Genomic DNA, 26,899 nt, shown 5'->3' with positions numbered 1-26,899 from the left:
TGTTTACCCTCTATTTGACACTCATCATCTCCATAGCATGACTGCTAGTCGCGGAAATCTCAGATCTAGGGCAACAGCACTATGCTGTATGCTGTGTGTGTCAGAGGAGGCTGGTGGGAGGAGCTATAGGAGGGCGGGCTCATTGTAATGACTGGAATGTGGTTTCCATATGTTTGACGTGTTTGATACCGTTCCATTTAAGTCCATTCCAGCCATTACAATGTGCTCGTCCTCCTATAGCTCCTCCTACCAGCCCTCTCTGGCATGTGTATGCTGGAACATTGTTAATGTGGGCAGAAACCCGTCTGCTTAGGGAGACTACATGACTACATTTTAAATAGTTGGAGTATTACCCAAGTGTTTTTACTCATAATCTGCTACGCCTGGCCTAATTTTGTAGGGGAGAGGATGGGGAAAAGGTGAGTGTTTGTGTAGCTTACCGATGGATGAGTCTCTCTCTCTCTCACACACACACACACACACACACACACACACACACCTGTGGAGCTCTGCTTCAGCTTCTCGCTTTTCTTTTTCCTCCACTTCCAGGGTTTGAAGATGCGCCTCAGGCTGGCCAGCTTGCTGTTGCGGCGGATGGGCGGGGTGTGCACCCCCGATACCAGGCAGCCGCTATGCAGCACCCTCTGCTGGTCCATCACCTCCACTGCAACCAGGGAGGGCGGTGTGGGGTAGACACGGAGGATGGAGAGACCGGAGGGGGAGGAAGAGAGAGAAAATAGGGAGCGGTAGAAAAGAGAGAGGAGGAAAGGGGGTAAAGAAGGAAGGGGTAGAGATAGGGATGTGGGGAGATGGGTGAAGAAGAGAGACATGGGTAGGGAGAGAGAAATTAGTTAACATTTAAATATGCAAATATTCCCATTATATATGAGCATTTCATGGTTTGGCAAATCATGCCATGGTGTCATTGTTCACCCAATGCCTTAAGTAAATGAAATGTATTTTAATTCAATTGATGTGAACTAACAAAGAGAGACAGAGAGAAAATATTTTATGAACATACAGTGAGGGAAAAAAGTATTTGATCCCCTGCTGATTTTGTACGTTTGCCCACTGACAAAGAAATGATCAGTCTATAATGGTAGGTTTATTTGAACAGTGAGAGACAGAATAACAACAAAAAAATCCAGAAAAACGCATGTTAAAAATGTTATAAATTGATTTGCATTTTAATGAGGGAAATAAGTATTTGACCCCCTCTCAATCAGAATGATTTCTGGCTCCCAGGTGTCTTTTATACAGGTAACGAGCTGAGATTAGGAGCACACTGTTAAAGGGAGTGCTCCTAATCTCCGCTTGTTACCTGTATAAAATACACCTGTCCACAGAAGCAATCAATCAATCAGATGGCCAAGATCAAAGAGCTCTCCAAGGATGTCAGGGACAAGATTGTAGACCTACACAAGGCTGGAATGGGCTACAAGACCATCGCCAAGCAGCTTGGTGAGAAGGTGACAACAGTTGGTGCGATTATTCACAAATGAAAGAAACACAAAAGACCTGTCAATCTCCCTCGGCCTGGGGCTCCATGCAAGATCTTACCTCGTGGAGTTGCAATGATCATGAGAACGGTGAGGAATCAGCCCAGAACTACAAACCTGGTGGCCAACTACTAGAAACGTCTGACCTCTGTGATTGCCAACAAGGGTTTTACCACCAAGTACTAAGTCATGTTTTGCAGAGAGGTCAAATATTATTTCCCTCAATAAAATGCAAATCAATTTATAACATTTTTGACATGCGTTTTTCTGGATTTTTTTGTTGTTATTCTGTCTCTCACTGTTCAAATAAACCTACCATTAAAATTATAGACTGATCATTTCTTTGTCAGTGGGCAAACGTACAAAATCAGCAGGGGATCAAATACTTTTTTCCCTCACTGTAGAGAATGTCCCATCCTTATGTCTCATATGGTTTTCCCCTTTAAGACTTGAAAGCAGAAACCCTACAGTAAGACTCTACAGCTACTAAAGATGGAGCACCGAATATACAGTGGGGAAAAAAGTATTTAGTCAGCCACCAATTGTGCAAGTTCTCCCACTTAAAAAGATGAGAGAGGCCTGTAATTGTCATCATAGGTACACGTCAACTATGACAGACAAATTGAGAATTTTTTTTCCAGAAAATCACATTGTAGGATTTTTTATGAATTTATTTGCAAATTATCGTGGAAAATAAGTATTTGGTCACCTACAAACAAGCAAGATTTCTGGCTCTCACAGACCTGTAACTTCTTCTTTAAGAGGCTCCTCTGTCCTCCACTCGTTACTTGTATTAATGGCACCGGTTTGAACTTGTTATCAGTATAAAAGACACCTGTCCACAACCTCAAACAGTCACACTCCAAACTCCACTATGGCCAAGACCAAAGAGCTGTCAAAGGACACCAGAAACAAAATTGTAGACTTGCACCAGGCTGGGAAGACTGAATCTGCAATAGGTAAGCAGCTTGGTTTGAAGAAATCAACTGTGGGAGCAATTATTAGGAAATAGAAGACATACAAGACCACTGATAATCTCCCTCGATCTGGGGCTCCACGCAAGATCTCACCCCGTGGGGTCAAAATGATCACAAGAACGGTGAGCAAAAATCCCAGAACCACACGGGGGGACCTAGTGAATGACCTGCAGAGAGCTGGGACCAAAGTAACAAAGCCTACCATCAGTAACACACTACGCCGCCAGGGACTCAAATCCTGCAGTGCCAGACGTGTCCCCCTGCTTAAGCCAGTACATGTCCAGGCCCGTCTGAAGTTTGCTAGAGTGCATTTGGATGATCCAGAAGAGGATTGGGAGAATGTCATATGGTCAGATGAAACCAAAATATAACTTTTTGGTAAAAACTCAACTTGTCGTGTTTGGAGGACAAAGAATGCTGAGTTGCATCCAAAGAACACCATACCTACTGTGAAGCATGGGGGTGGAAACATCATGCTTTGGGGCTGTTTTTCTGCAAAGGGACCAGGACGACTGATCCGTGTAAAGGAAAGAATGAATGGGGCCATGTATCGTGAGATTCTGAGTGAAAACCTCCTTCCATCAGCAAGGGCATTGAAGATGAAACGTGGCTGGGTCTTTCAGCATGACAATGTCCCAAACACACCGCCCGGGCAACGAAGGAGTGGCTTCGTAAGAAGCATTTCAAGGTCCTGGAGTGGCCTAGCCAGTCTCCAGATCTCAACCCCATAGAAAATCTTTGGAGGGAGTTGAAAGTCTGTGTTGCCCAGCGACAGCCCCAAAACATCACTGCTCTAGAGGAGATCTGCATGGAGGAATGGGCCAAAATACCAGCAACAGTGTGTGAAAACCTTGTGAAGACTTACAGAAAACGTTTGACCTGTGTCATTGCCAACAAAGGGTATATACAGTGAGGGAAAAAAGTATTTGATCCCCTGCTGATTTTGTACGTTTGCCCACTGACAAAGACATGATCAGTCTATAATTTTAATGGTAGGTTTATTTGAACAGTGAGAGACAGAATAACAACAAAATAATCCAGAAAAACGCATGTCAAAAATTGTATACATTGATTTGCATTTTAATGAGGGAAATAAGTATTTGACCCCTCTGCAAAACATGACTTAGTACTTGATGGCAAAACCCTTTTTAGTATTCACAGAGGTCAGACGTTTCTTGTAGTTGGCCACCAGGTTTGCACACATCTCAGGAGGGATTTTCTGTCCCACTCCTCTTTGCAGATCTTCTCCAAGACATTAAGGTTTCGAGGCTGACGTTTGGCAACTCGAACCTTCAGCTCCCTCCACAGATTTTCTACGGGATTAAGGTCTGGAGACTGGCTAGGCCACTCCAGGAACTTAATGTGCTTCTTCTTGAGCCACTCCTTTGTTGCCTTGGCCGTGTGTTTTGGGTCATTGTCATGCTGGAATACCCATCCACGACCCATTTTCAATGCCCTGGCTGAGGGAAGGAGGTTCTCACCCAAGATTTGACGGTACATGGCCCCGTCCATCGTCCCTTTGATGCGGTGAAGTTGTCCTGTCCCCTTGGCAGAAAAACACCCCCAAAGCATAATGTTTCCACCTCCATGTTTGACGGCGGGGATGGTGTTCTTGGGGTCATAGGCAGCATTCCTCCTCCTCCAAACACGGTGAGTTGAGTTGATGCCAAAGAGCTCCATTTTGGTCTCATCTGACCACAACACTTTCCCCCAGTTCTCCTCTGAATCATTCAGATGTTCATTGGCAAACTTCAGACGGGCCTGTATATGTGCTTTCTTGAGCAGGGGGACCTTGCGGGCGCTGCAGGATTTCAGTCCTTCACGGCGTAGTGTGTTACCAATTGTTTTCTTGGTGACTATGGTCCCAGCTGCCTTGAGATCATTGACAAGATCCTCCCGTGTAGTTCTGGGCTGATTCCTCACCGTTCTCATGATCATTGCAACTCCACGAGGTGAGATCTTGCATGGAGCTCCAGGCCGAGGGAGATTGACAGGTCTTTTGTGTTTCTTCCATTTGCGAATAATCACACCAACTGTTGTCACCTTCTCACCAAGCTGCTTGGCGATGGTCTTGTAGCCCATTCCAGCCTAGTGTAGGTCTACAATCTTGTCGCTGACATCCTTGGAGAGCTCTTTGGTCTTGGCCATGGTGGAGAGTTTGGAATCTGATTGATTGCTTCTGTGGACAGGTGTCTTTTATACAGGTAACAAGCTGAGATTAGGAGCACTCCCTTTAAGAGTGTGCTCCTAATTTCAGCTCGTTACCTGTATAAAAGACACCTGGGAGCCAGAAATCTTTCTGATTGAGATGGGGTCAAATACTTATTTCCCTCATTAAAATGCAAATCAATTCATAACATTTTTGACATGCGTTTTTCTGAATTTTTTTGTTGTTATTCTGTCTCTTACTGTTCAAATAAACCTACCATTAAAATCATAGACTGATCATTTCTTTTTCAGTGGTCAAACGTACAAAATCAGCAGGGGATCAAATACTTTTTTCCCTCACTGTAACAAAGTATTGAGAAACTTTTGTTATTGACCAAATACTTATTTTCCACCATAATTTGCAAATACATTTATTAAAAATCCTACAATGTGATTTCCTGGAAAACATTTTCTCATTTTGTCTGTCATAGTTGACGTGTACCTATGATGAAAATTACAGGCCTCTCTCATCTTTTTAAGTGGGAGAACTTGCACAATTGGTGGCTGACTAAATACATTTTTTCCCCACTGTAAAAGCCACAGCTCCCAAGAGGAAAACAGGTACATCAACCCAAACAAGTTTCTCATGAAGGCATAAGCAGAGTATGTACAGAAAGACTGAATCTCTGATAATCTGGCTCTATCTATTAGTCTGATTTGATGAACTGACTGCGGTGACTGATTTGACATTACCACATCAAGAGCTCCTCAACATCAGAAGTGAACACGGGTGTCAATGAATTACTGCATGAGTGACACGGCCACAGGCCCACACAACAGTTACACTGACTTAGATGCGTTCGGACTGTCATGTTGTGTTAACATTCAATCTCAAACAAACAGATACAATACATAAAAATGTGCAGTAAATAGACCAGAAAAAAATCCAAGCGCCAAACATTACTCTGACTAAACCCACTACAACAGGAACAGGCAGGAGGCAGACATTTTGGTTTCTTTATTCAGCAGAGGTGGCAGTTCAATCAAAACGGGGAAATTACTGGAAAATCTCAGTTCACTGAAGCTCTGGGTGTTGTTGGAGTAAAGTGGGAGAGAGGGAGGGTGGATAGAGCCCTGATGCTGTGATAACATGCTTTTCTCTCTCTTCTTACAAACACATGGCCTGGGGATGGGATGTGGGGGAGGAGCTGGCTCTGGCGTTTGACCCCAAATAATGGGGAAACGCCAGCACACCACGGAATCCAGGTCAAGCCTGAAGACGTGCAGCGGCGAGCATTACCACAGTGAGCTTAGAAAAGGGGGGAGGAGGAGGATGGGGAGAGGAGGGGAGGGGGAGGGGGGGTGGACCATTGCTGTTGCCATGGCGACCACATCCAGATGCTGCAGTCAGTCGGTGGGGAGGAGCCCCCTCGGAGGCAGAGCAGTCCAAGTGCATTCAGGGAAGAGGGTAAGCAGCGTGGAGGAGGTCTGTGAGTAGAAAAGGGGAGGGGGACAGGAGAAGAGAGAGGGGGGTGGGATTCCAGGCTGTTGCCATACGGAAGGAGAATCTCCAGCAGCCAATCAGAGCCCAGCAATTCATAATGTATATCAAGTATTTCAAAACATTTCAGAGGGAAAGCTGTTTAAAAACAATGTAGTCATATAACATTGAATTTGGAGAAAGCTCAGCCTTTTCTTCAACGGATGGGTATATATAAAAAAAAGTATGTCAAATTTCCATCATGAAAGGTCTGTTCCACGTGGTGAACAATACTATTTAAATGAATATGCTAATTACATCCATGTATCGTGTTTAGGCAGCACACCATGTCTTTGCAGTCCAACAAACAGCGTGTATTAGGCGAGCAGACTAATAGCCTATACAAGCCTACCTAACTGTAAAGTTTAGACGAAATACATTTTGTGGGGAAAAGGGGGGAATTCTAATTGTTTGCAGCATTAGAGTCCAATGATTTTCATAGTATATTGTGCATACAGTATTCTAGTTCTCACACTTGCTAGATGTTTTATATATATGTAGACTGTTGTCATGTTACCTAATGATACTGAGGATTCCATAAATAATCCAAGTCTACTAAACCACTGTGCTTCTGCATGTTACTGAAGAGGGACCCCACCCCATTTCACCATGCTGTCAGCAAATTCAAAACCAGAATTTTAACCAGCAAGCCTGCTCTGTATAGCTCCACAGCCAGTCACTCACCTTCTAGTCTTTTACTGATGAAGAAAGGAGAACAAAGCAATTGTCATTTTAACTGCCATTATGGTAGTCACTCATGTAAATATGAGAGGACAGATTCTAAATATTTCAACATTTAAAAGATGTTAGCTACATCTACCCCCCTAAAATACTATATTTATTGCTAGCTGCATATCTGATGATACACTCTGTTTTCCTGTGACTTAGTGTCTTTTTGATTCAAGGCCAAGTGCACAATCAACAGATAAGTGTGACACTCAGATATAGAGCAAGATTGATATTTTCATGCGTGATTGACAGTGTTGTGAGAGGTTACTGCTGTACCGTCACAATAAAACAATGAAAACTGAGCAAACAACATAGTTTGCATCTTAAATAGGCCTTTTATGTTGTAATGAATACCCTTCAGTGTGGATGCTATGGTAAGGGTTCTTCAAATTGTGGAATTATAGTTACAATAATGGTGCCCTGCTGACTGGCCGAGTTTAACTCCCTCACTTTTCACACACTTGAAGACCAGGGTTGTGTTCATTTGGCACCAAACCGAAGAAAACTGACAAAACCGGGAGGGACTACTTGAATTTGCAAATCATTATAAAATGTTTTCAGTTGCGTGCCCCAATGAACATGACCCTGCTCTGTATTTGGTCCTACTTAACCTGCCATATCGCACTCATACATAACACTAAATCTCATTCAAATTATTGTAATGAATTTACAACGGTCTATCTAATGACAAAAGTCAGACATAAAACATGACTGACATAATGTATGACAGACACAGTTGTACCTAACGTCTGTTGTCCTAAGGTGGAGTTGAAAGGTGGGCTGTTTATAGGTGCAATTATAACAGCCTTATGACCATGTTACAAGGGCATTGTTGAAGTGCACTTCGTGGTGCAATGTCACGGTCGGTGGAGGTCAGACTCACACGATACACACACATGGCTTGTAGAATAACCTAACGTAGCAGGTGTAAAAGATGCCTGAAACTAGATCCCCCTACATACTGGTCTTGACGAGAAGCTTCTCTTCTGCACTGTTCAACCAATCCAGTAAATGTGGAGGAGGAGTTAAGATGCAGTGCCACCTTGTTAACATCCAAAAGCGGAAGTCGTGTCACAGGCTCTTTCCATTTCCCCTGAAAACCGGACATCTGGATGTTGGAGACTCAGAGGCTACTTGTAGAGTAACATGGCTCGAATCTCACACAGTGAAAACGAATGGATCAACCAACCTCCAGAAATCCATTCACAGCTCAGGATATGGCTGTGTCTAGATATTTATATATGTCAATGGCTTCATCATGCCCTCTGATAGGCCAGGTGGAATTGTCGCCATATCACTTTCACCTATCCAATTGTCTCAGATATATCCAAGTGTATAGGGGGTAGGGGCTAGCAGTTGATTTGGGGTTCAGGGTCTTCTCAGTTCAGTCCTGACTCCTGTTCAAAGCTACTTTCCATCGCCCTATTTTTCCTTCACCAGGGGGATTAACAATGTGTCCTTGAACAGTCCACCTCCTTACCCGCTGCCATGCCAGCTAACCTCCTCACTTACACCCCCGGCACTGCAACTTTGCTGCCATCTGTCCATGGCCTACTGCCTACGGGGCTGCCACAGTCAGAGCACACAGCTAACTACCAGAACACAAACAGACAGAGAGACAGAGAGAGAGAGTGAGAGAGTGAGAGAGAGAGACTGCCTGTGTCTATGCTTCCTAGTGAGCAGCCACACAGTGATTTAAGAGGGAAAGTGATCTGAGAGAGACTAGAGAGCACCTGCACCACCATAACACAAAGGAAGGTGCAGAGTTCAGAGCGAGCTGGTCTATATACAAAAGAGTGGCGTGTCCACACTAGCAACTGGTTGGTCAATGAATCACTTAGATCTTTGTTATTGCTTAACACTGAATTGAATGATAACATCGTATAATGGCAAATATAGTTACAGGGAATAAAAATGTAAAATGACTAAACAGTTTTAAACAGCAGACCCTTCCATACAAAGCTATTTTGAGTTGCATCCTTATGCAAAGTCAATGGGTGAGTGGATGTTGTATGTGAGGTCGAGCTATATCACAAATATAACGAATATCACCTACATTTATTCTACTCCTTGGCCTGTATTCATAAAGCGTCTTAGAGGAGGAGTGCTGATCTAGGATCAGGTCCCCTGTGTCCATGTCATCGTATTAATTATGATCAAAAAAGCCCTGATCTAAAGGCAATCCTAGTTTGAGACGCTTTATGAATACAGCCTGGACTTAGAGATTCTGCATTGAATATGCTTTTCAGTTCAGGAGTAGACTTACCTAAATCAGCTGAATAACTCAGTCTGAGAAACCGGCCTTATGTGTGGTATTCTCATATGTGTGCTACTGGCTTTAAGAAACAATGTCAGGAATGAGAGCAGCCAATAGTAAGTGCCAGAGGGCCTTGTTTGCTACCATATGTTTGAGTTAAGAATGAGAACTGGTGGGGGAGTACACAAATAGACTGACTACTGCAGGCAGGCAGCCTCACAAAAAACACTTAGGATCAAGTCCTGTTTTACATATTTTCAAGTAAAAACATTTAGGATCAAGTCCTGTTTGTATGTATTTTCGAGGAGGCTTATTTCTGCCCTTTGTTTTGTATCTGCATAGGATAAGAGCTACGTTGGTTTTGATTTTGACACACACAAGGCATATGCACATACTGTACACAAACACGCATGTATACACGCAAATACATGTGCACGCACACACGCACCCACAATTTGTCTCATGGCCTGAACCAGGCATGCTGCTTTGAGGTTAAATACTGTAACATACAGATGTAGGATCTTAATTTGATCACTCTAATTGTTGCTGAGAATTTCACTGGATTTGAGTTAAAAGGCTTCTAAAGTTTGTAATTTCCATTTTGAAATTTCAGACTTGATTTGCCCTAACGAAAAATGTATCAACCCCTACAAACATTTTCATTAATTATAATCCACATAATAATTCACATTTCCTGTTGCTGCAGGATTGTTTTCCTGCTGTAGCAAACTGGCTCAAATTAAGATCCTACATCTGTACACTCTTAGAAAAAAAGGTGCTATCTAGAACCTGAAACGGTTCTTCGGCTGTCCCAATAGGACAACCCTTTGAAGAACACTTTTTGGTTCCAGGTAGAACCCTTTTGGGTTCCATGTAAAACCCTTTCCACAGAGGGTTCTACATGGAACCCAAAATAGTTATCCTAATAGGGACAGCTCTTTTGGAAGTGTACTGTACACACTGACCATGGCTGGTCTTTGACAAGGACATAGTATGTTCCATTCACACACGGTAAGATCAGAGCCTAACAGCCAAAACACAGGCCCACACTCCTATTTGTAGTATGTGTTTGTAACACGCTTTCTCTCTCCCACACATGCACGCACACAAACACACACTGATCATACCACCCTAATCCAGCATCTCCCTGAAAGCAAACAGATTTAACCAGTGGGATGTAGCTAGTCGTGCTAAGAGTGTCTATCTTGCCCAACTCCTATCACTCACACAATAGGCTCAGACACTAAGAATAGATCTGTTTCATGAGAGTGAGAGAGCACCCTCAGCTCTCTGGTTTCAAACAGTCAAGTGTCTGTTTGTGTCTGTGACTAAACATATAAAAAGAGGATGCACATACCGGTGCGTGTGTATGAGTATGCGTGTACTATATGTGTGCTGAATGGCTTCCATTGGGCACCCTGCAGGCAACACTGTACTGGCAGTCTACTACTACAGCATCATGGTCGCTAGGCAGGATAGGCAAAGCGAGGCGCACAGAACAGGGAAAATCCCCACTGCTGACATTTTAGTGATACATAAGTGGAATGGTTTTACTCTGATTCATACTAGTTCAACAGTCAAAAGAATAGCTTCAGAAATAAGTAGAGCTGTGAAAAATAATATATTGACAAAGTCGCTCTACTATATGCAAGTACAGTGTAACCTTATGGGCTAAAGTACGTCTGTGAATGATGTATCCTGAATAAAATGTAATGTGTAAAAAGATGTGATGCTGTATCCCAATGCTTTAACTCAACAAACACATGCACAAAAAAAGAGCATGGAAAAATCAGTGGCAAGTGTGTGCGTGCGTGTCAGAGACGTGTCTGGTTTGCCATAAGACAGATACAAGAACTGAGTGGGTTGGGAGAACAAAACCCATGAGTTAGAATAACTAGCTATGATCCATTGTGTTTGTGAATATAGACAGGTAACCCAGGTAACAGTTCAATTGATACTTCTCTTTCTCCCTCCCGCTCTCTCGTAACATAGTCACGACCAATAATGTATATAAACCCTGGATTGCTGATGCTATGTATTGTCCATTGAAAGCAGTGGAGGCTGCTGAGGGGAGGACGGCTCATAATAATGGCTGGAACGGAGTAAATGGAATGGCATCAAACACATGGCATCAAACACAAAATATATATTTTAAGGAAAACATTTGTATATATTTTTTCATTTGTATGTTTAGCTCACTGAACAAAAACATAAATAAAACATGCAACAATTTCAAAGACTTTACTGCGCTACATTTCATATAAGGAAATAAGTCAATTGAAATAAATTCATTAGGCCCTAAATCTATGGATTTCACATGACTGGGAATACAGATATGTTAGTCACTGAAATAATTTTTGTTAAAAGGTAGGGGTGTGGATAAAAAAAACAGTCAGTATCTTGTGTGACCACCATATGCCTCATGCAGCGCAACACATCTCCTTCACATAGAGTTGATCCAGTTGTTGATTGTGGCCTGTGGAATGTTGTCCCACTCCTCTTCAATGGCTGTGTGAAGTTGCTGGATATTGTTGGGAAATGGAACATGCTGTCGTACACATCGATCCAGAGCATCCCAAACATGCTCAATGGGTGACATGTCTGGTGAGTATGCAGGCTATGGAAGAACTGGGACATTTTCAGCTTCCAGGAATTGTGTACAGATCATTTCGACATGGGGGCGTGCATTATCATGCTGAAACATGAGGTGATGGCGGCGGATGAATGGCACGACAATGGGCCTCAGGATCTCATCACGGTATCTCTGTGCATTCAAATTGCCGTAGATAAAATGCAATTGTGTTCGTTGTCCGTAGCTTATGCATGCCCATACCATAACCCCACAATGGGGCTCTCTGTTCACAACGTTGACATCCGCAAACCGCTCGCCTACACGACGCCTACACGCTGTCTGCCATCTGCCCGGTACTGTTGAGACTGGGATTAATCTGTGAATAGCACACTTTTCCAGCATGCCAGGGACCATCGAAGGTGAGCATTTGCCCACTGAAGTTGGTTACAACGCCGAACTGCAGTCTAGTCAAGACCCTGGTGAGAACAACGAGCACGCAGATGAGCTTCCCTGAGACGGTTTCTGACAGTTTGTGCAGAAATTATTCGGTTGTGCAAACCAACAGTTTCATCAGCTGTCTGGGTTGATCGTCTCAGTTGATCCCACAGGCGAAGAAGGCGGATGTGGAGGTCCTGGGCTGGCGTGGTTACACGTGGTCTGTGGTTGTAAGGCTGGTTGGACATACTGACAAATTCTATAAAACGACGTTGGAGGCAGCTTATGGTAGAAAAATGAACATTCAAATCTTTGGCAACAGCTCTGGTGGACATTCCTGCAGTCAAATCAAATCAAATTGTATTGGCCACATGCGCCGAATACAACAGGTGCAGACATTACAGTGAAATGCTTACTTACAGCACTTAACCAACAGTGCATTTATTTTTAATAAAAAAGTAAAATAAAACAACAACAAAAAAAGTGTTGAGAAAAAAAGAGTAGGGAGGCTATATATACAGGGGGGTACCGGTGCAGAGTCAATGTGCGGGGGCAAATAGTCCGGGTAGCCATGATTAGCTGTTCAGGAGTCTTATGGCTTGAGGGTAGAAGCTGTTGAGAAGTCTTTTGGACCTAGACTTGGCACTCCGGTACCGCTTGCCGTGCGGTAGCAGAGAGAACAGTCTATGACTAGGGTGGCTGGAGACTTTGTCAATTTTGAGGGCCTTCCTCTGACACCGCCTGGTATAGAGGTCCTGGATGGCAGGAAGCTTGGCCCCAGTGATGTACTGGGTCGTACGCACTACCCTCTGTAGGGCCTTGCGGTCGGAGGCCGAACAGTTGCCATACCAGGCGGTGATGCAACCAGTCAGGATGCTCTCGATGGTGCAGCTGTAGAATTTGATGGTCTGAGGACCCATGCCAAATCTTTTCAGTCTCCTGAGGGGGAATAGGCTTTGTCGTGCCCTCTTCACAACTGTCTTGGTGTGTTTGGACCATGATACTTCATTGGTGATGTGGACACCAAGGAACTTGAAGCTCTCAACCTGTTCCACTACAGCACCGTCGATGAGAATGGGGGCGTGCTCAGTCCTCATTTTTTTCCTGTAGTCCACAATCATCTCCTTTGTCTTGGTCACGTTGAGGGAGAGGTTGTTATCCTGGCACCACACGGCCAGGTCTCTGACCTCCTCCCTATAGGCTGTCTCATCGTTGTCGGTGATCAGGCCTACCACTGTTGTGTCGTCGGCAAACTTAATGATGGTGTTGGAGTCGTGCCTGGCTATGCAGTCATGGGTGAACAGGGAGTACAGGAGGGGATTGAGCACGCACCCCTGAGGGGCCCCCGTGTTGAGTATCAGTGTGGCAGATGTGTTGTTACCTACCCTTACCACCTGGGGGCGGCCCGTCAGGAAGTCCACGATCCAGTTGCAGAGGGAGGTGTTTAGTCCCAGGATCCTTAGCTTAATGATGAGCTTTGAGGGCACTATGGTGTTGAATGCTGAGCTGTAGTCAATAGCATTCTCATGTAGGTGTTCCTCTTGTCCAGGTGGGAAAGGGCAGTGTGGAGCGCAATAGAGATTGCATCATCTGTGGATCTGTTGGGGTGGTATGCAAATTGGAGTGGATCTAGGGTTTCTGGGATAATGTTGTTGATGTGAGCCATGACCAGCCTTTCAAAGCACTTCATGGCTACAGAAATCAGTGCTACGGGCCGGTAGTCATTTAGGCAGGTTATCTTAGTGTCCTTGGGCACGGGGACTATAGTGGTTTGCTTGAAACATCAATCAATCAATCAATTTTATTTTATATAGCCCTTCGTACATCAGCTAATATCTCGAAGTGCTGTACAGAAACCCAGCCTAAAACCCCAAACAGCTAGTAATGCAGGTGTAGAAGCACGGTGGCTAGGAAAAACTCCCTAGAAAGGCCAAAACCTAGGAAGAAACCTAGAGAGGAACCAGGCTATGAGGGGTGGCCAGTCCTCTTCTGGCTGTGCCGGGTGGAGATTATAACAGAACCATGCCAAGATGTTCAAAAATGTTCATAAGTGACAAGCATGGTCAAATAATAATCAGGAATAAATCTCAGTTGGCTTTTCATAGCCGATCATTAAGAGTTGAAAACAGCAGGTCTGGGACAGGTAGAGGTTCCATAACCGCAGGCAGAACAGTTGAAACTGGAATAGCAGCAAGGCCAGGCGGACTGGGGACAGCAAGGAGTCACCACGGCCGGTAGTCCCGACGTATGGTCCTAGGGCTCAGGTCTCTCAGTTGGCTTTTCATAGCCGATCATTAAGAGTTGAAAACAGCAGGTCTGGGACAGGTAGGGGTTTCGTAACCGCAGGCAGAACAGTTGAAACTGGAATAGCAGCAAGGCCAGGCGGACTGGGGACAGCAAGGTGTCAGCATGCCCGGTAGTCCTGACGTATGGTCCTAGGGCTCAGGTTCTCAGAGAGAAAGAGAGAACGAGAGAATTAGAGAGAGCATACTTAAATTCACACAGGACACTGGATAAGACAGGAGAAGTACTCCAGGTATAACCAACTAACCCCAGCCCCCCGACACATAAACTACTGCAGCATAAATACTGGAGGCTGAGACAGGAGCGGTCCGGAGACACTGTGGCCCCATCCGAAGAAACCCCCGGACAGGGCCAAACAGGAAGGATATAACCCCACCCACTCTGCCAAAGCACAGCCCCCGCACCACTAGAGGGATATCCTCAACCACCAACTTACAATCCTGAGACAAGGCAGAGTATAGCCCACAGAGGTCTCCACCACAGCACAAACCAAGGGGGGGCGCCAACCCAGACAGGAAGATCACGTCAGTAACTCAACCCACTCAAGTGACGCACCCCTCCTAGGGACGGCATGAAAGAGCACTAGCAAGCCAGTGACTCAGCCCCTGTAACAGGGTTAGAGGCAGAGAACCCCAGTGGAGAGAGGGGAACCGGCCTGGCAGAGACAGCAAGGGCTGTTCGTTGCTCCAGAGCCTTTCCGTTCACCTTCACACTCCTGGGCCAGACTACACTCAATCATATGACCTACTGAAGAGATAAGTCTTCAGTAAAGACTTAAAGGTTGAGACCGAGTCTGCGTCTCTCACATGGGTAGGCAGACTGTTCCATAAAAATGGAGATCTATAGGAGAAAGCCCTGCCTCCCGCTGTTTGCTTAGAAATTTTAGGGACAATTAGGAGGCCTGCGTCTTGTGACCGTAGCGTACGTATTGGTATGTACGGCAGGACCAACTCGGAAAGATAGGTAGGAGCAAGCCCATGTAACGCTTTATAGGTTAACAGTAAAACCTTGAAATCAGCCCTTGCCTTAACAGGAAGCCAGTGTAGGGAAGCTAGCACTGGAGTAATATGATCAAATTTCTTGGTTCTAGTCAGGATTCTAGCAGCCGTATTTAGCACTAACTGAAGTTTATTTAGTGCTTTATCCGGGTAGCCGGAAAGTAGAGCATTGCAATAGTCTAACCTAGAAGTAACAAATGCATGGATTAATTTTTCTGCATCATTTTTGGACAGAAAATTTCTGATTTTTGCAATGTTACGTAGATGGAAAAAAGCTGTCCTTGAAACAGTCTTGATATGTTCGTCAAAAGAGAGATCAGGGTCAAGAGTAACGCCGAGGTCCTTCACAGTTTTATTTGAGACGACTTTACAACCATCAAGATGAATTGTCAGATTTAACAGAAGATCTCTTTGTTTCTTGGGACCTAGAACAAGCATCTCTGTTTTGTCCGAGTTTAAAAGTAGAAAGTTTTCAGCCATCCACTTCCTTATGTCTGAAACACAGGCTTCTAGCGAGGGCAATTTTGGGGCTTCACCATGTTTCATTGAAATGTACAGCTGTGTGTCATCCGCATAGCAGTGAAAGTTAACATTATGTTTTCGAATAACATCCCCAAGAGGTAAAATATATAGTGAAAACAATAGTGGTCCTAAAACGGAACCTTGAGGAACACCGAAATGTACAGTTGATTTGTCGGAGGACAGACCATTCACAGAGACAAACTGATATCTTTCCGACAGGTAAGATCTAAACCAGGCCAGAACTTGTCCGTGTAGACCAATTTGGGTTTCCAGTCTCTCCAAAAGAATGTGGTGATCGATGGTGTCAAAGGCAGCACTAAGGTCTAGTAGCATGAGGACAGATGCAGAGCCTCGGTCTGACGCCATTAAAAGGTCATTTACCACCTTCACAAGTGCAGTCTCAGTGCTATGATGGGGTCTAAAACCAGACTGAAGCATTTCGTATACATTATTTGTCTTCAGAAAGGCAGTGAGTTGCTGCGCAACAGCTTTTTCTAAAATTTTTGAGAGGAATGGAAGATTCGATATAGGCCGATAGTTTTTTATATTTTCCGGGTCAAGGTTTGGCTTTTTCAAGAGAGGCTTTATCACTGCCACTTTTAGTGAGTTTGGTACACATCCGGTGGATAGAGAGCTGTTTATTATGTTCAACATAGGAGGGCCAAGCACAGGAAGCAGCTCCTTCAGCAGTTTAGTAGGAATAGGATCCAGTATGCAGCTTGAAGGTTTTGAGGCCATGATTATTTTCATCATTGTGTCAAGAGATATAGTACTAAAACACTTAAGTGTCTCTCCCGATCCCAGGCCCTCGCAGAGCTGTGCAGATCCAGGACAGCTAAGCCCTGGAGGAATACGCAGATTCAAAGAGGAGTCCGTAATTTGCTTTCTAATGGTCATGATCTTTTCCTCAAAGAAGTTCATGAATTTATTACTGCTGAAGTGAAAGCCATCCTCTCTTGGGGAATGCTGCTTTTTAGTTAGCTTTGCAACAGTATCAAAAAGAAATTTTGGATTGTTCTTATTTTCCTCGATTAAGTTGGAAAAGTAGGATGATCGAGCAGCAGTGAGGGCTCTTCGGTACTGCACGGTACTGTCTTTCCAAGCTAGTCGGAAGACTTCCAGTTTGGTGTGGCGCCATTTCCGTTCCAATTTCCTGGAAGCTTGCTTCAAAGCTCGGGTATTTTCTGTATACCAGGGAGCTAGTTTCTTATGACAAATGTTTTTCATTTTTAGGGGTGCAACTGCATCTAGGGTATTGCGCAAGGTTAAATTGAGTTCCTCAGTTAAGTGGTTAACTGATTTTTGTCCTCTGACGTCCTTGGGTAGGCAGAAGGAGTCTGGAAGGGCATCAAGGAATTTTTGTGTTGTCTGAGAATTTATAGCACGACTTTTGATGCTCCTTGGTTGGGGTCTGAGCAGATTATTTGTTGCGATTGCAAACGTAATAAAATGGTGGTCCGATAGTCCAGGATTTTGTGGAAAAACATTAAGATCTACAACATTTATTCCATGGGACAAAACTAGGTCCAGAGTATGACTGTGGCAGTGAGTAGGTCCAGAGACATGTTGGACAAAACCCACTGAGTCGATGATGGCTCCGAAAGACTTTTGGAGTGGGTCTGTGGACTTCTCCATGTGAATATTAAAATCACCAAAAATTAGAATATGATCTGCTATGACTACAAGGTCTGATAGGAATTCAGGAAACTCAGAGAGGAACGCTGTATATGGCCCAGGAGGCCTGTAAACAGTAGCTATAAAAAGTGATTGAGTAGGCTGCATAGATTTCATGACTAGAAGCTCAAAAGACGAAAACGCCATTTTTTTTTTTGTAAATTGAAATTTGCTATCGTAAATGTTAGCAACACCTCCGCCTTTGCGGGATGCACGGGGAATATGGTCACTAGTGTAACCAGGAGGTGAGGCCTCATTTAACACAGTAAATTCATCAGGCTTAAGCCATGTTTCAGTCAGGCCAATCACATCAAGATTATGATCAGTGATTAGTTCATTGACTATGACTGCCTTTGAAGTGAGGGATCTAACATTAAGTAACCCTATTTTGAGATGTGAGGTATCACGATCTCTTTCAATAATGGCAGGAATGGAGGAGGTCTTTATCCTAATAAGATTGCTAAGGCGAACACCGCCATGTTTAGTTTTGCCCAACCTAGGTCGAGGCACAGACACAGTCTCAATGGGTATGGCTGAGCTGACTACACTGACTGTGCTATTGGCAGACTCCACTAAGCTGGCAGGTTGGCTAACAGCCTGCTGCCTGGCCTGCACCCTATTTCACTGTGGGGCTAGAGGAGTTAGAGCCCTATCTATGTTGGTAGATAAGATGAGAGCACCCCTCCAGCTAGGATGGAGTCCGTCACTCCTCAGCAGGTCAGGCTTGGTCCTGTTTGTGGGTGAGTCCCAGAAAGAGGGCCAATTATCTACAAATTCTATCTTTTGGGAGGGGCAGAAAACAGTTTTCAACTGAGACTCTGCTGTAGAGCTCGTCACTCCCCCTAACTGGGAGGGGGCCAGAGACAATTACTCGATGCCGACACATCTTTCTAGCTGATTTACACGCTGAAGCTATGTTGCACTTGGTGACCTCTGACTGTTTCATCCTAACATCGTTGGTGCCGACGTGGATAACAATATCTCTATACTCTCTACACTCGCCAGTTTTAGCTTTAGCCAGCACCATCTTTAGATTAGCCTTAACGTCGGTAGCCCTGCCCCCTGGTAAACAGTGTATGATCGCTGGGTGATTCGTTTTAAGTCTAATACTGCGGGTAATGGAGTCGCCAATGACTAGGGTTTTCAATTTGTCAGAGCTAATGGTGGGAGCCTTCGGCGTCTCAGACCCCGTAACGGGAGGAGTAGAGACAAGAGAAGACTCAGACTCAGACTCCGACTCGCTACATAATGGGGAAAACCGGTTGAAAGTTTTTGTCGGCTGAATGAGCGACACCGGTTGAGCATTCCAACAGTATTTCCCTCCAGAAGCCATGAGAAAGTTGTCCGGCTGCGGGGACTGTGCGGGGGGATTTATACTAACGTTACTATCTGTACTTACTGGTGGCACAGACGCTGTTTCTTCCTTTCCTACACTGAAATTACCCTTGCCTAACGATTGCGTCTGAAGCTGGGCTTGTAGCACAGCTATTCTCGCCGTAAGGCGATCGTTCTCCTGTATATTATGAGTACAGCGACTGCAATTAGAAGACATCATGTTAATGTTACTACTTAGCTTCGGCTGTTGAAGATGTTGACGAACCATGTCCAGATAAAGCGTCCGGAGTGAAAAAGTTGAATGAGGGAAAAAAGTTGCGATGGAAAAACTAAAAATATAAACGGTAATTAAAAAAAAAACAAAAAAAAAAAAAACATAAAGTTGTCAGCTAGCAAAATAAAGTAAAGTTGGCAGCAAAAACGCACAGCAACAAAACGCACAGCAACACGTCTGATGGATATACTGAGATCATCAACTGGCAAGTATCATCAACATGTTGGTATTACAGACTCAGTCAGGGACATGTTGAAAATGTCAGTAAAGACACTTGCCAGTTGGTCAGCACATGCTCGGAGTACACGTCCTGGTAATCCGTCTGGCCCTGCGGCCTTGTGAATGTTGACCTGCTTAAAAGTCTTACTCACATCGGCTACGGAGAGCATGATCACATAGTCATCCGGAACAGCTGGTGCTCTCATGCATGCTTCAGTGTTGCTTGCCTCGAAGCGAGCATAGAAGTGGTTTAGCTCGTCTGGAAGTCTTGTGTCACTGGGCAGCTTGTGGCTGTGCTTCCCTTTGTAGTCTGTAATAGTTTTCATGCCCTGCCACATCCGACGAGCGTCAGAGCCGGTGTAGTACGATTCAATCTTAGTCCTGTATTGACTCTTTGCCTGTTTGATGGTTCGTCGGAGGGCATAGCGGGATTTCTTATAAGCGTCCAGGTTAGAGTCCTGCTCCTTGAAAGCGGCAGCTCTACCCTTTAGCTCAGTGCGGATGTTTCCTGTAATCCATGGCTTCTGGTTGGGGTATGTACGTACGGTCACTGTGGGGACGACATCATCGATGCACTTATTGATGAAGCCAGTGACTGATGTGGTGTACTCCTCAATGCTATCTGAAGAATCCCGGAACATGTTCCAGTCTGTGCTAGCAAAACAGTCCTGTAGCTTAGCATCTGCGTCATCTGACCACTTTTTTTATTAACCGAGTCACTGGTGCTTCCTGCTTTAGTTTTTGCTTATAAGCAGGAATCAGGAGGATAGAGTTATGGTCAGATTTGCCAAATGGAGGGCGAGGGAGAGCTTTGTATGCGTCTCTGTGTGTGGAGTAAAGGTGGTCTAGAGTTTTTTTTTCCTCTGGTTGCACATTTAACATGCTGGTAGAAATTAGGTAGAACGGATTTAAGTTTCCCTGCATTAAAGTCCCTGGCCACTAGGAGCGCTGCCTCTGGATGAGCGTGTTTCTGTTTACTTATGGCCTTATACAGCTCATTCAGTGCAATCTTAATGCCAGCATTGGTTTGTGGTGGTAAATAGACAGCTATTAAAAATATAGATGAAAACTCTCTTGGTAAATAGTGTGGTCTACAGCTTATCATAAGGTACTCTCCCTCAGGTGAGCAAAACCTCGAGACTTCCTTAGTATTTGATTTTGTGCACCAGCTGTTGTTTACAAATATACACAGACCGCCACCCCTTGTCTTACCGGAGTCAGCCGTTCTATCCTGCCGATGTAGCGTATAGCCCGCTAGCTGTATGTTTTGTATGTATTGTCGTTCAGCCACGACTCGGTGAAACATAAGATATTACAGTTTTTAATGTCCCTTTGGTAGGATAACCGCAATCTTAGGTCATCCAGTTTATTCTCAAATGATTGAAGATTGGCTAATAGGATTGATGGGAGAGGCAGTTTACTCGCTCGCCGTCGGATCCTTACAAGGCACCCCGACCTACGTCCACGATATCTTCGTCTCTTTCTCATGCGAATGACGGGGATTTGGGCCTTGTCGGGTGTCTGTAGGATATCCTTTGCGGCCGCCTCGTTGAAGAAAAAATATTCGTCCAATACGAGGTGAGTATTCGCTGTCCTGATATCCAGAAGCTCTTTTTGGTTATAAGAGACGATGGCAGAAACATTATGTACAAAATAAATTACAAATAACGCGGAAAAACACACATAATAGTACAATTGGTTAGAGGGCTGTAAAATGGCAGCCATCTTCTCCGGCGCCATATAGGATCTTTGTCAGCATGCCAATTGCACGCTCCCTCAAAACTTGAGACATCTGTGGCATTGTGTTGTGTGACAAAACTGCACATTTTAGAGTGGCCTCTTATTGTCCCAGCACAAGGTGCACCTGTGTAATGACCATTCTGTTTAATCAGCTTCTTGATATGCCACACCTGTCAGGTGGATGGATTATCTTGGCAAAGGAGAAATGCTCACTAACAGGTATGTAAACAAATGCGTGCACAACATTTGAGAGAAATTAGCTTTTTTTGCGTCTGGAAAATGTCTGGGATCTTTTATTCCAGCTCATGAAACTTGGGACCAACATTTTACATGTTGCGTTTATATTTTTGTTCAGTATAATTTAAAAGTATGTATTAAGGTGTCTAAATAAATGCAAAATATTTTTTACGATGGTGTAGGACTGCCAAGATGGAGGCGTGATGGTCACAACCATAAAACCTCCATATAGGATCTTTGTCCTTAGACTACACCGTCATGACAAGCTATGGCAGAATAATACGCTCACCTGAGCAACATCTGTTTATCAATGTTAAGTCGGTTTTCATAACCTGTGGAAAGTTGTTATGCCTGCTTATGACATCTACTACTACAATATGTAATGCTTATGCTATTATTAGCTACTGTCTGTAGGTCATATAGAGGTGTAGGGTTAAGTTTTACTGGACACATTTCACGTCATACGTTAAATGTAGTTTAGATCGGCACTCCTACTCTGAGAAGTTTTGTGAATACAGGCCCAGGAGTTCCACTGCAATGTGAGTGTTTCGCTCTCCATGGTGCTGAAAGAATACAGAACGCCCACCATCCATAAAATACTGGTATACCTCTCGCACGCACACACACACGACTGCCCTGCATTCTTCCACGCACTCCAAGCAGTCCAGTGAGACAATGAATAGATAGATTAATTTCCCTTACAACCGAATTCTATCTATTACTGTCATCTGATACGGCTATGTATTTAATTTACCATCTCAAGAGAGGGCCTGTAAGGATCGTTGTGTTCAATACTGCTCTACTGTAAGTGCTTATCAAGCTAACAGTTACTCTGAAAGGGCTTCCTCTACTCTCCCTCTGTAGTGATTTGATGTTGGCATCCCTTGAGTGGCTGGGAAGTCTGTCTACCTATTCTACCTCATCCACCTTGGGCTCATTGTTCTTTTTCAGTCCTCCCCATCTCCTTCTCTCTATACCCTTGGTGTTCCCAGCCCAGACACTGTTTATTTGATCTCCCTTGATCATCTATCTCTGACAGAATCGCCCACATTGTCGGAGTGGGAAACTCAGACTATAAATGGGAGGGTGAATCCTAACTTCCACTTAAGGAACATTTTCACGTAGTCATGCATTGATTTCAATGGTAGGCTAGAAGTGAAAATTTGATGTAAATGGGAGTTAGGGTTGGCCTCTGTAATACCAGCCAACAGCGAGTGTGTGGGGGGCTCCTTAGTCTACATGTTCGCTCTCCTCATCCTCATTGATTGGAAATAGTATTGCTGCCGTCCCTCTCCTCGCCCTAACCTGGGCTCTGCACACATCAACAACAGTCACCCTCGAAGCATTGTTACCTATCGCTCCACAAAAGCCGCGGGAAACAACTACTTCAAGGTGTCAGAGCGAGTGACGTCACCGATTGAAACACTACTAGTGCGTACCTCTAACTAGCTAGCCATTTCACACTGGTTACAAAAGCAACCTCCTACCCAGCTGCCAGTTGGCTTCAACTGTACCATATGGCTTTCACCAATCCAAGGTTTTTGTTTCTGATTAGAAAATGACTCATGAAATGATACAAGGGGAAAAAAACTATAGAAAAAACCAGAGCATGGTATTGGTATGCAGCCGCCCAAAATTTGAGAAGATGATTGATGTTGATGAATACAGAAACTATCCAATAGACCTCAGGTAACTAATACGAGTGTCTATTTACAACAGATTCACAGTCTATCCCTCAATGTTGTCCAGATAGCCCAGGTGGGCAATTCTACAGTATCTCTCTGGCTTTTCACACAGGCAGAGGTTGTCTCCTCCTCTTTTGTGCAAGGGCAAAAACTATAGTTTTCCTCTTCTCTCTGCTCTACTGTAGCATGGCCTCCTGACCCCACTTAACCTTCTTTAGCTCCATTACTTTCTTCCTTAAGATAGTTCACCCAAATTACTAAATGACATATTGGTTTCCTTACTCTGTAAACAGTCTATGGACAAGTTATGATAGCAATACATGCTTTGGTTTAGTTTCCCTGGCACTGTTCCCACATGCTAATATTTTTGCATTTGTTGCACAAATCCCATTCAAGTTATGGGACTGATATTAGGATTTTTCGTGCATCATGTTCAAATCATCTATAAAAGTGACTTGTTGAGCTTCACAATCAATTTGAGATACTTTTGGATGAGTTGGACATGATGCGCAAAAAATGCTAATATCGGTCCCATAACTTGAATGGGATTTGTGCCACCAATACTAAAACATTAACATGTGGAAACAGTGCTAGGGAAACTAAACCAAAGCATGGATTGCTGTCATACCTTGTCCATAGACTGCGTACAGGGTAAGGAAACCAATGTCTAATTTGAAAAATTGGCTGAACTATCCCTTTAACACTGAGGCCTACGACAGGTGTTTCGCTTTGCTCGGGTCCTAGTTCCACGACGGTCTCACAGGGCTGTCTGCTGAACTGCCTGACTGCTTTCCCACTCAGTCTGATTCTGGCTGTGATTTTTCAGTGTTGCACAAGCTCAGGCAGTCGTGCTAGTTCTCCCAACACATCAACAAACACACACATGCTCGCAAATACACACACACACACACACACACACGTTCCCAAGTACATGTATAGGTATAGATGCATGGACGCACACACACACGCACACGCTTATTCCCTGGCATTTGACACAGTTCACACTGTCAAATGCCTAATCTGCATCCACAACCTCAGGGAATAAGCATAAGGCTTGTTGTTGTCGTGTTTCATTTTCATGTGTGGAGATAAAATGACGTCAAATCACGTTATATATACACAGTAGCGTTGATTGGACTGATCATGTCAACATCATACTTTCGAAATCTTAGCTAGCAGTCATCATCATGAATCAAGTCGACAATCTACTGGCAAATGCTTTTTAATCCTTGTCATATGAAGAGACTCCCGAGTGGCGCCGTGGTCTAAGGCACTGCATCGCAGTGCTAGCTGTGCCACTAGAGATCCTGGTTCGAGTCCAGGCTCTGTCGCAGCCGGCCGCGACCGGGAGACCCATGGGCGGCGCACAAGTGGTCCAGCGTCGTCCAAGGTAGGGGAGGGTTTGGACGGGGGGCCAGTATGAAAAAAAACAAAAAATCATGTATGCATTCACTAACTGTAAGTCGCTCTGGATAAGAGCGTCTGCTAAATGACTAAAATGTAAGAGCAATTATAGATAAAACGTATCGGTGCTCATCGGCCATAAACATTACACAACAAGTTGGAAATCGCAAATTCAACAATGAGTGGTTTGGAAGGAATCAGTGGCTAACTGCAAGCATTGCAAAGCAATCACTAGCCTGATATTCAGTGGAGTGGGTTTGTGGTTCCAAGTCTGGGTTTAAGGGTCTCTTTTCCAAGCTTAAAAGGAAAACATTCAACATTGGCCATGCTGTCAATCCAGCATGACTTCATCAAGACAACTGGGAACTCGGGGGAAAAATGAGCTCCGACTGGGAAAATATGTTTTGAATGGTCATCCAACTCGGAATTACAAGTCGGGAACTCGGGCCTCTTTCTAGAGCTCCGACCTGAAGATCACTGACGTCATCATGATTCGACATTGTTTTTTTCCCCCGAGTTCCCAGTTGTCTTGAAAGCACCATAAATCCAGAGAATGCCAGACTTTGATGACAAAGTTTGATGACAAAATTTGCCCACGAAGGACCGCCGTGCCACCTTCCTGTTCAAGTGAGCACAACACAAGGTGAGTCCAAAAATGTATTGTATGCTGCTGCATAAATGATGTAATATGCCAGGGAGATATGTATACTGTAGCTAAGAAAATAATATTAAGTGTATGTTGTGTAGTAAGCTGTTAGTAGCCCATGTGCCTCACCCTAATAATTTGGTCCCTTTTCACCTCTTAATTTCGCCTACTGTTCTGACTTGGTGGTGCACATGTAGCCTATAACCTGTTTTAGAGAAATGTAATCATCGAATATTGTAAGAGCTTTCATTGTCTGCTTATATGGCCCCTTTATTTATCCTACGGTTCTGACTTGGTGTACAGGGAGAACACTGGAGTCAGATGGCCCATGTTCTGAATTCTGTCACTGTACATTTCAAAAGTGCTGAACAAATAGTTATATTGACTACGTTCGTCCTAGCTCACTCATTAATGTCTTAATCGAAATTACGGATTGCCTCTTATCCGCTCGTCGTCTCCTTATGCCATAGTTTGTACATCTTAATTGTCAGCTGAAACCACATTTGTTTAAGCAAGTCAGCCATATCAGCTATGTTTTTTTTAAAGGCAGTAAATGAGGCTGATTGAACTGTTTCGCTGCCAGACAAGGCTCTGCTGATTGCCAGGTGTAGCAGTGGTAAGGTGTTGGGACTGCTGTTGGGACTGCTGTCGGGACAGCTTTATGTAGGCCCTAACAGTTTGTGGGCACCGTTTGTCACCGTTATAGTGAAATGAATGTATTGTTTAGTGTTGTGGCTTTGCTGGCATGCACAACACCAAAGAAGAAATGTGTTTGCCCCACCAAGATTGACATGCTAAAATCGGCACTGGTGGACAGTATATGACAGTAGTGGTGATCAATGTTCCCTCTAAACTGCGCGCGTGCGTGGCCGCTCACCTTCTCCACGACTACAGCGCAGAAGAAATGCCAAGCCGCACAGAGACGCAAGAGATTGAACTTCACTGAGTTTGCGCCATTAGTTTGCACTATATAAATTTAGATCAGGGTTGCCCAACCCTGTTCCTGGAGAGCTACCCTCCTGTAGATTTTCGCTCCAACCCCAGGTGTTACTAACCTGATTAATCTTATCAACCAGCTAATTACTAGAATGAGGTCTGCTAGATTAGGGTTGGAGTGAAAACCTACAGGATGGTTGCTCTTCAGGAACAGGGTTGGGCAGTTCTGATATAGATTATAGTGATCGAATTAACTAACATATCAGACCCTTTTCAATGCAACAAACCAAAACAAATCTATCTTTGCAAGATTGAGTCTGATTTTGTTGTAGGCAGAGCCAGAGTGCAACGGAGTAGAATTCTATTGGCGGTGTAGCCCACGAGCGGACTTTCAATCAAACCAAATCAAATCAAATGTTATTGGTCACATACACATTTAGCAGATGTTAATGGGGGTGTAGTGAAATGTATCTAACAATTCACAATAATACACACAAATCTAAAAGTAAAAGAATGGAATTAAGAAATATATAAATATTAGGACGAGCAATGTCGGAGTGGCATTCATGAAAATACAGTAGAATACAGTATATACATATGAAATGAGTAAAGCAGTATGTAAACATTATTAAAGTGACCAGTGATTCCATGACTATGTACATAGGGCAGCAGCCTCTAAGGTGCAGGGTTGAGTAACCGGGTGGTAGCCGGCAAGTGATGGCTATTTAACAGTCTGATGGCCTTGAGATAGAAGCTGTTTTTCAGTCT

General features: G+C 44.1%; 1 protein-coding gene across 1 annotated transcript in view; it reads right to left on the bottom strand.

Moving 5' to 3' along the window:
• Positions 1 to 26,899, bottom strand: part of LOC311142118 (phosphatase and actin regulator 3-like) — a 47,649-nt gene that overhangs the window by 935 nt on the left and 19,815 nt on the right. The window contains exon 2 of the mRNA XM_084177707.1: positions 500 to 664. Within this exon, the coding sequence (XP_084033833.1) occupies positions 500 to 664 (165 nt within the window). The remainder of the gene's footprint in view (positions 1 to 499; positions 665 to 26,899) is intronic.

This window comes from Coregonus lavaretus (assembly GCF_964263955.1).
Source record: "Coregonus lavaretus genome assembly, chromosome: 2".
Taxonomy (NCBI): domain Eukaryota; kingdom Metazoa; phylum Chordata; class Actinopteri; order Salmoniformes; family Salmonidae; genus Coregonus; species Coregonus lavaretus.
The sequence above is the reverse complement of the archived record's forward strand: the minus strand, read 5'-3'. Positions and strand labels throughout refer to the sequence as shown.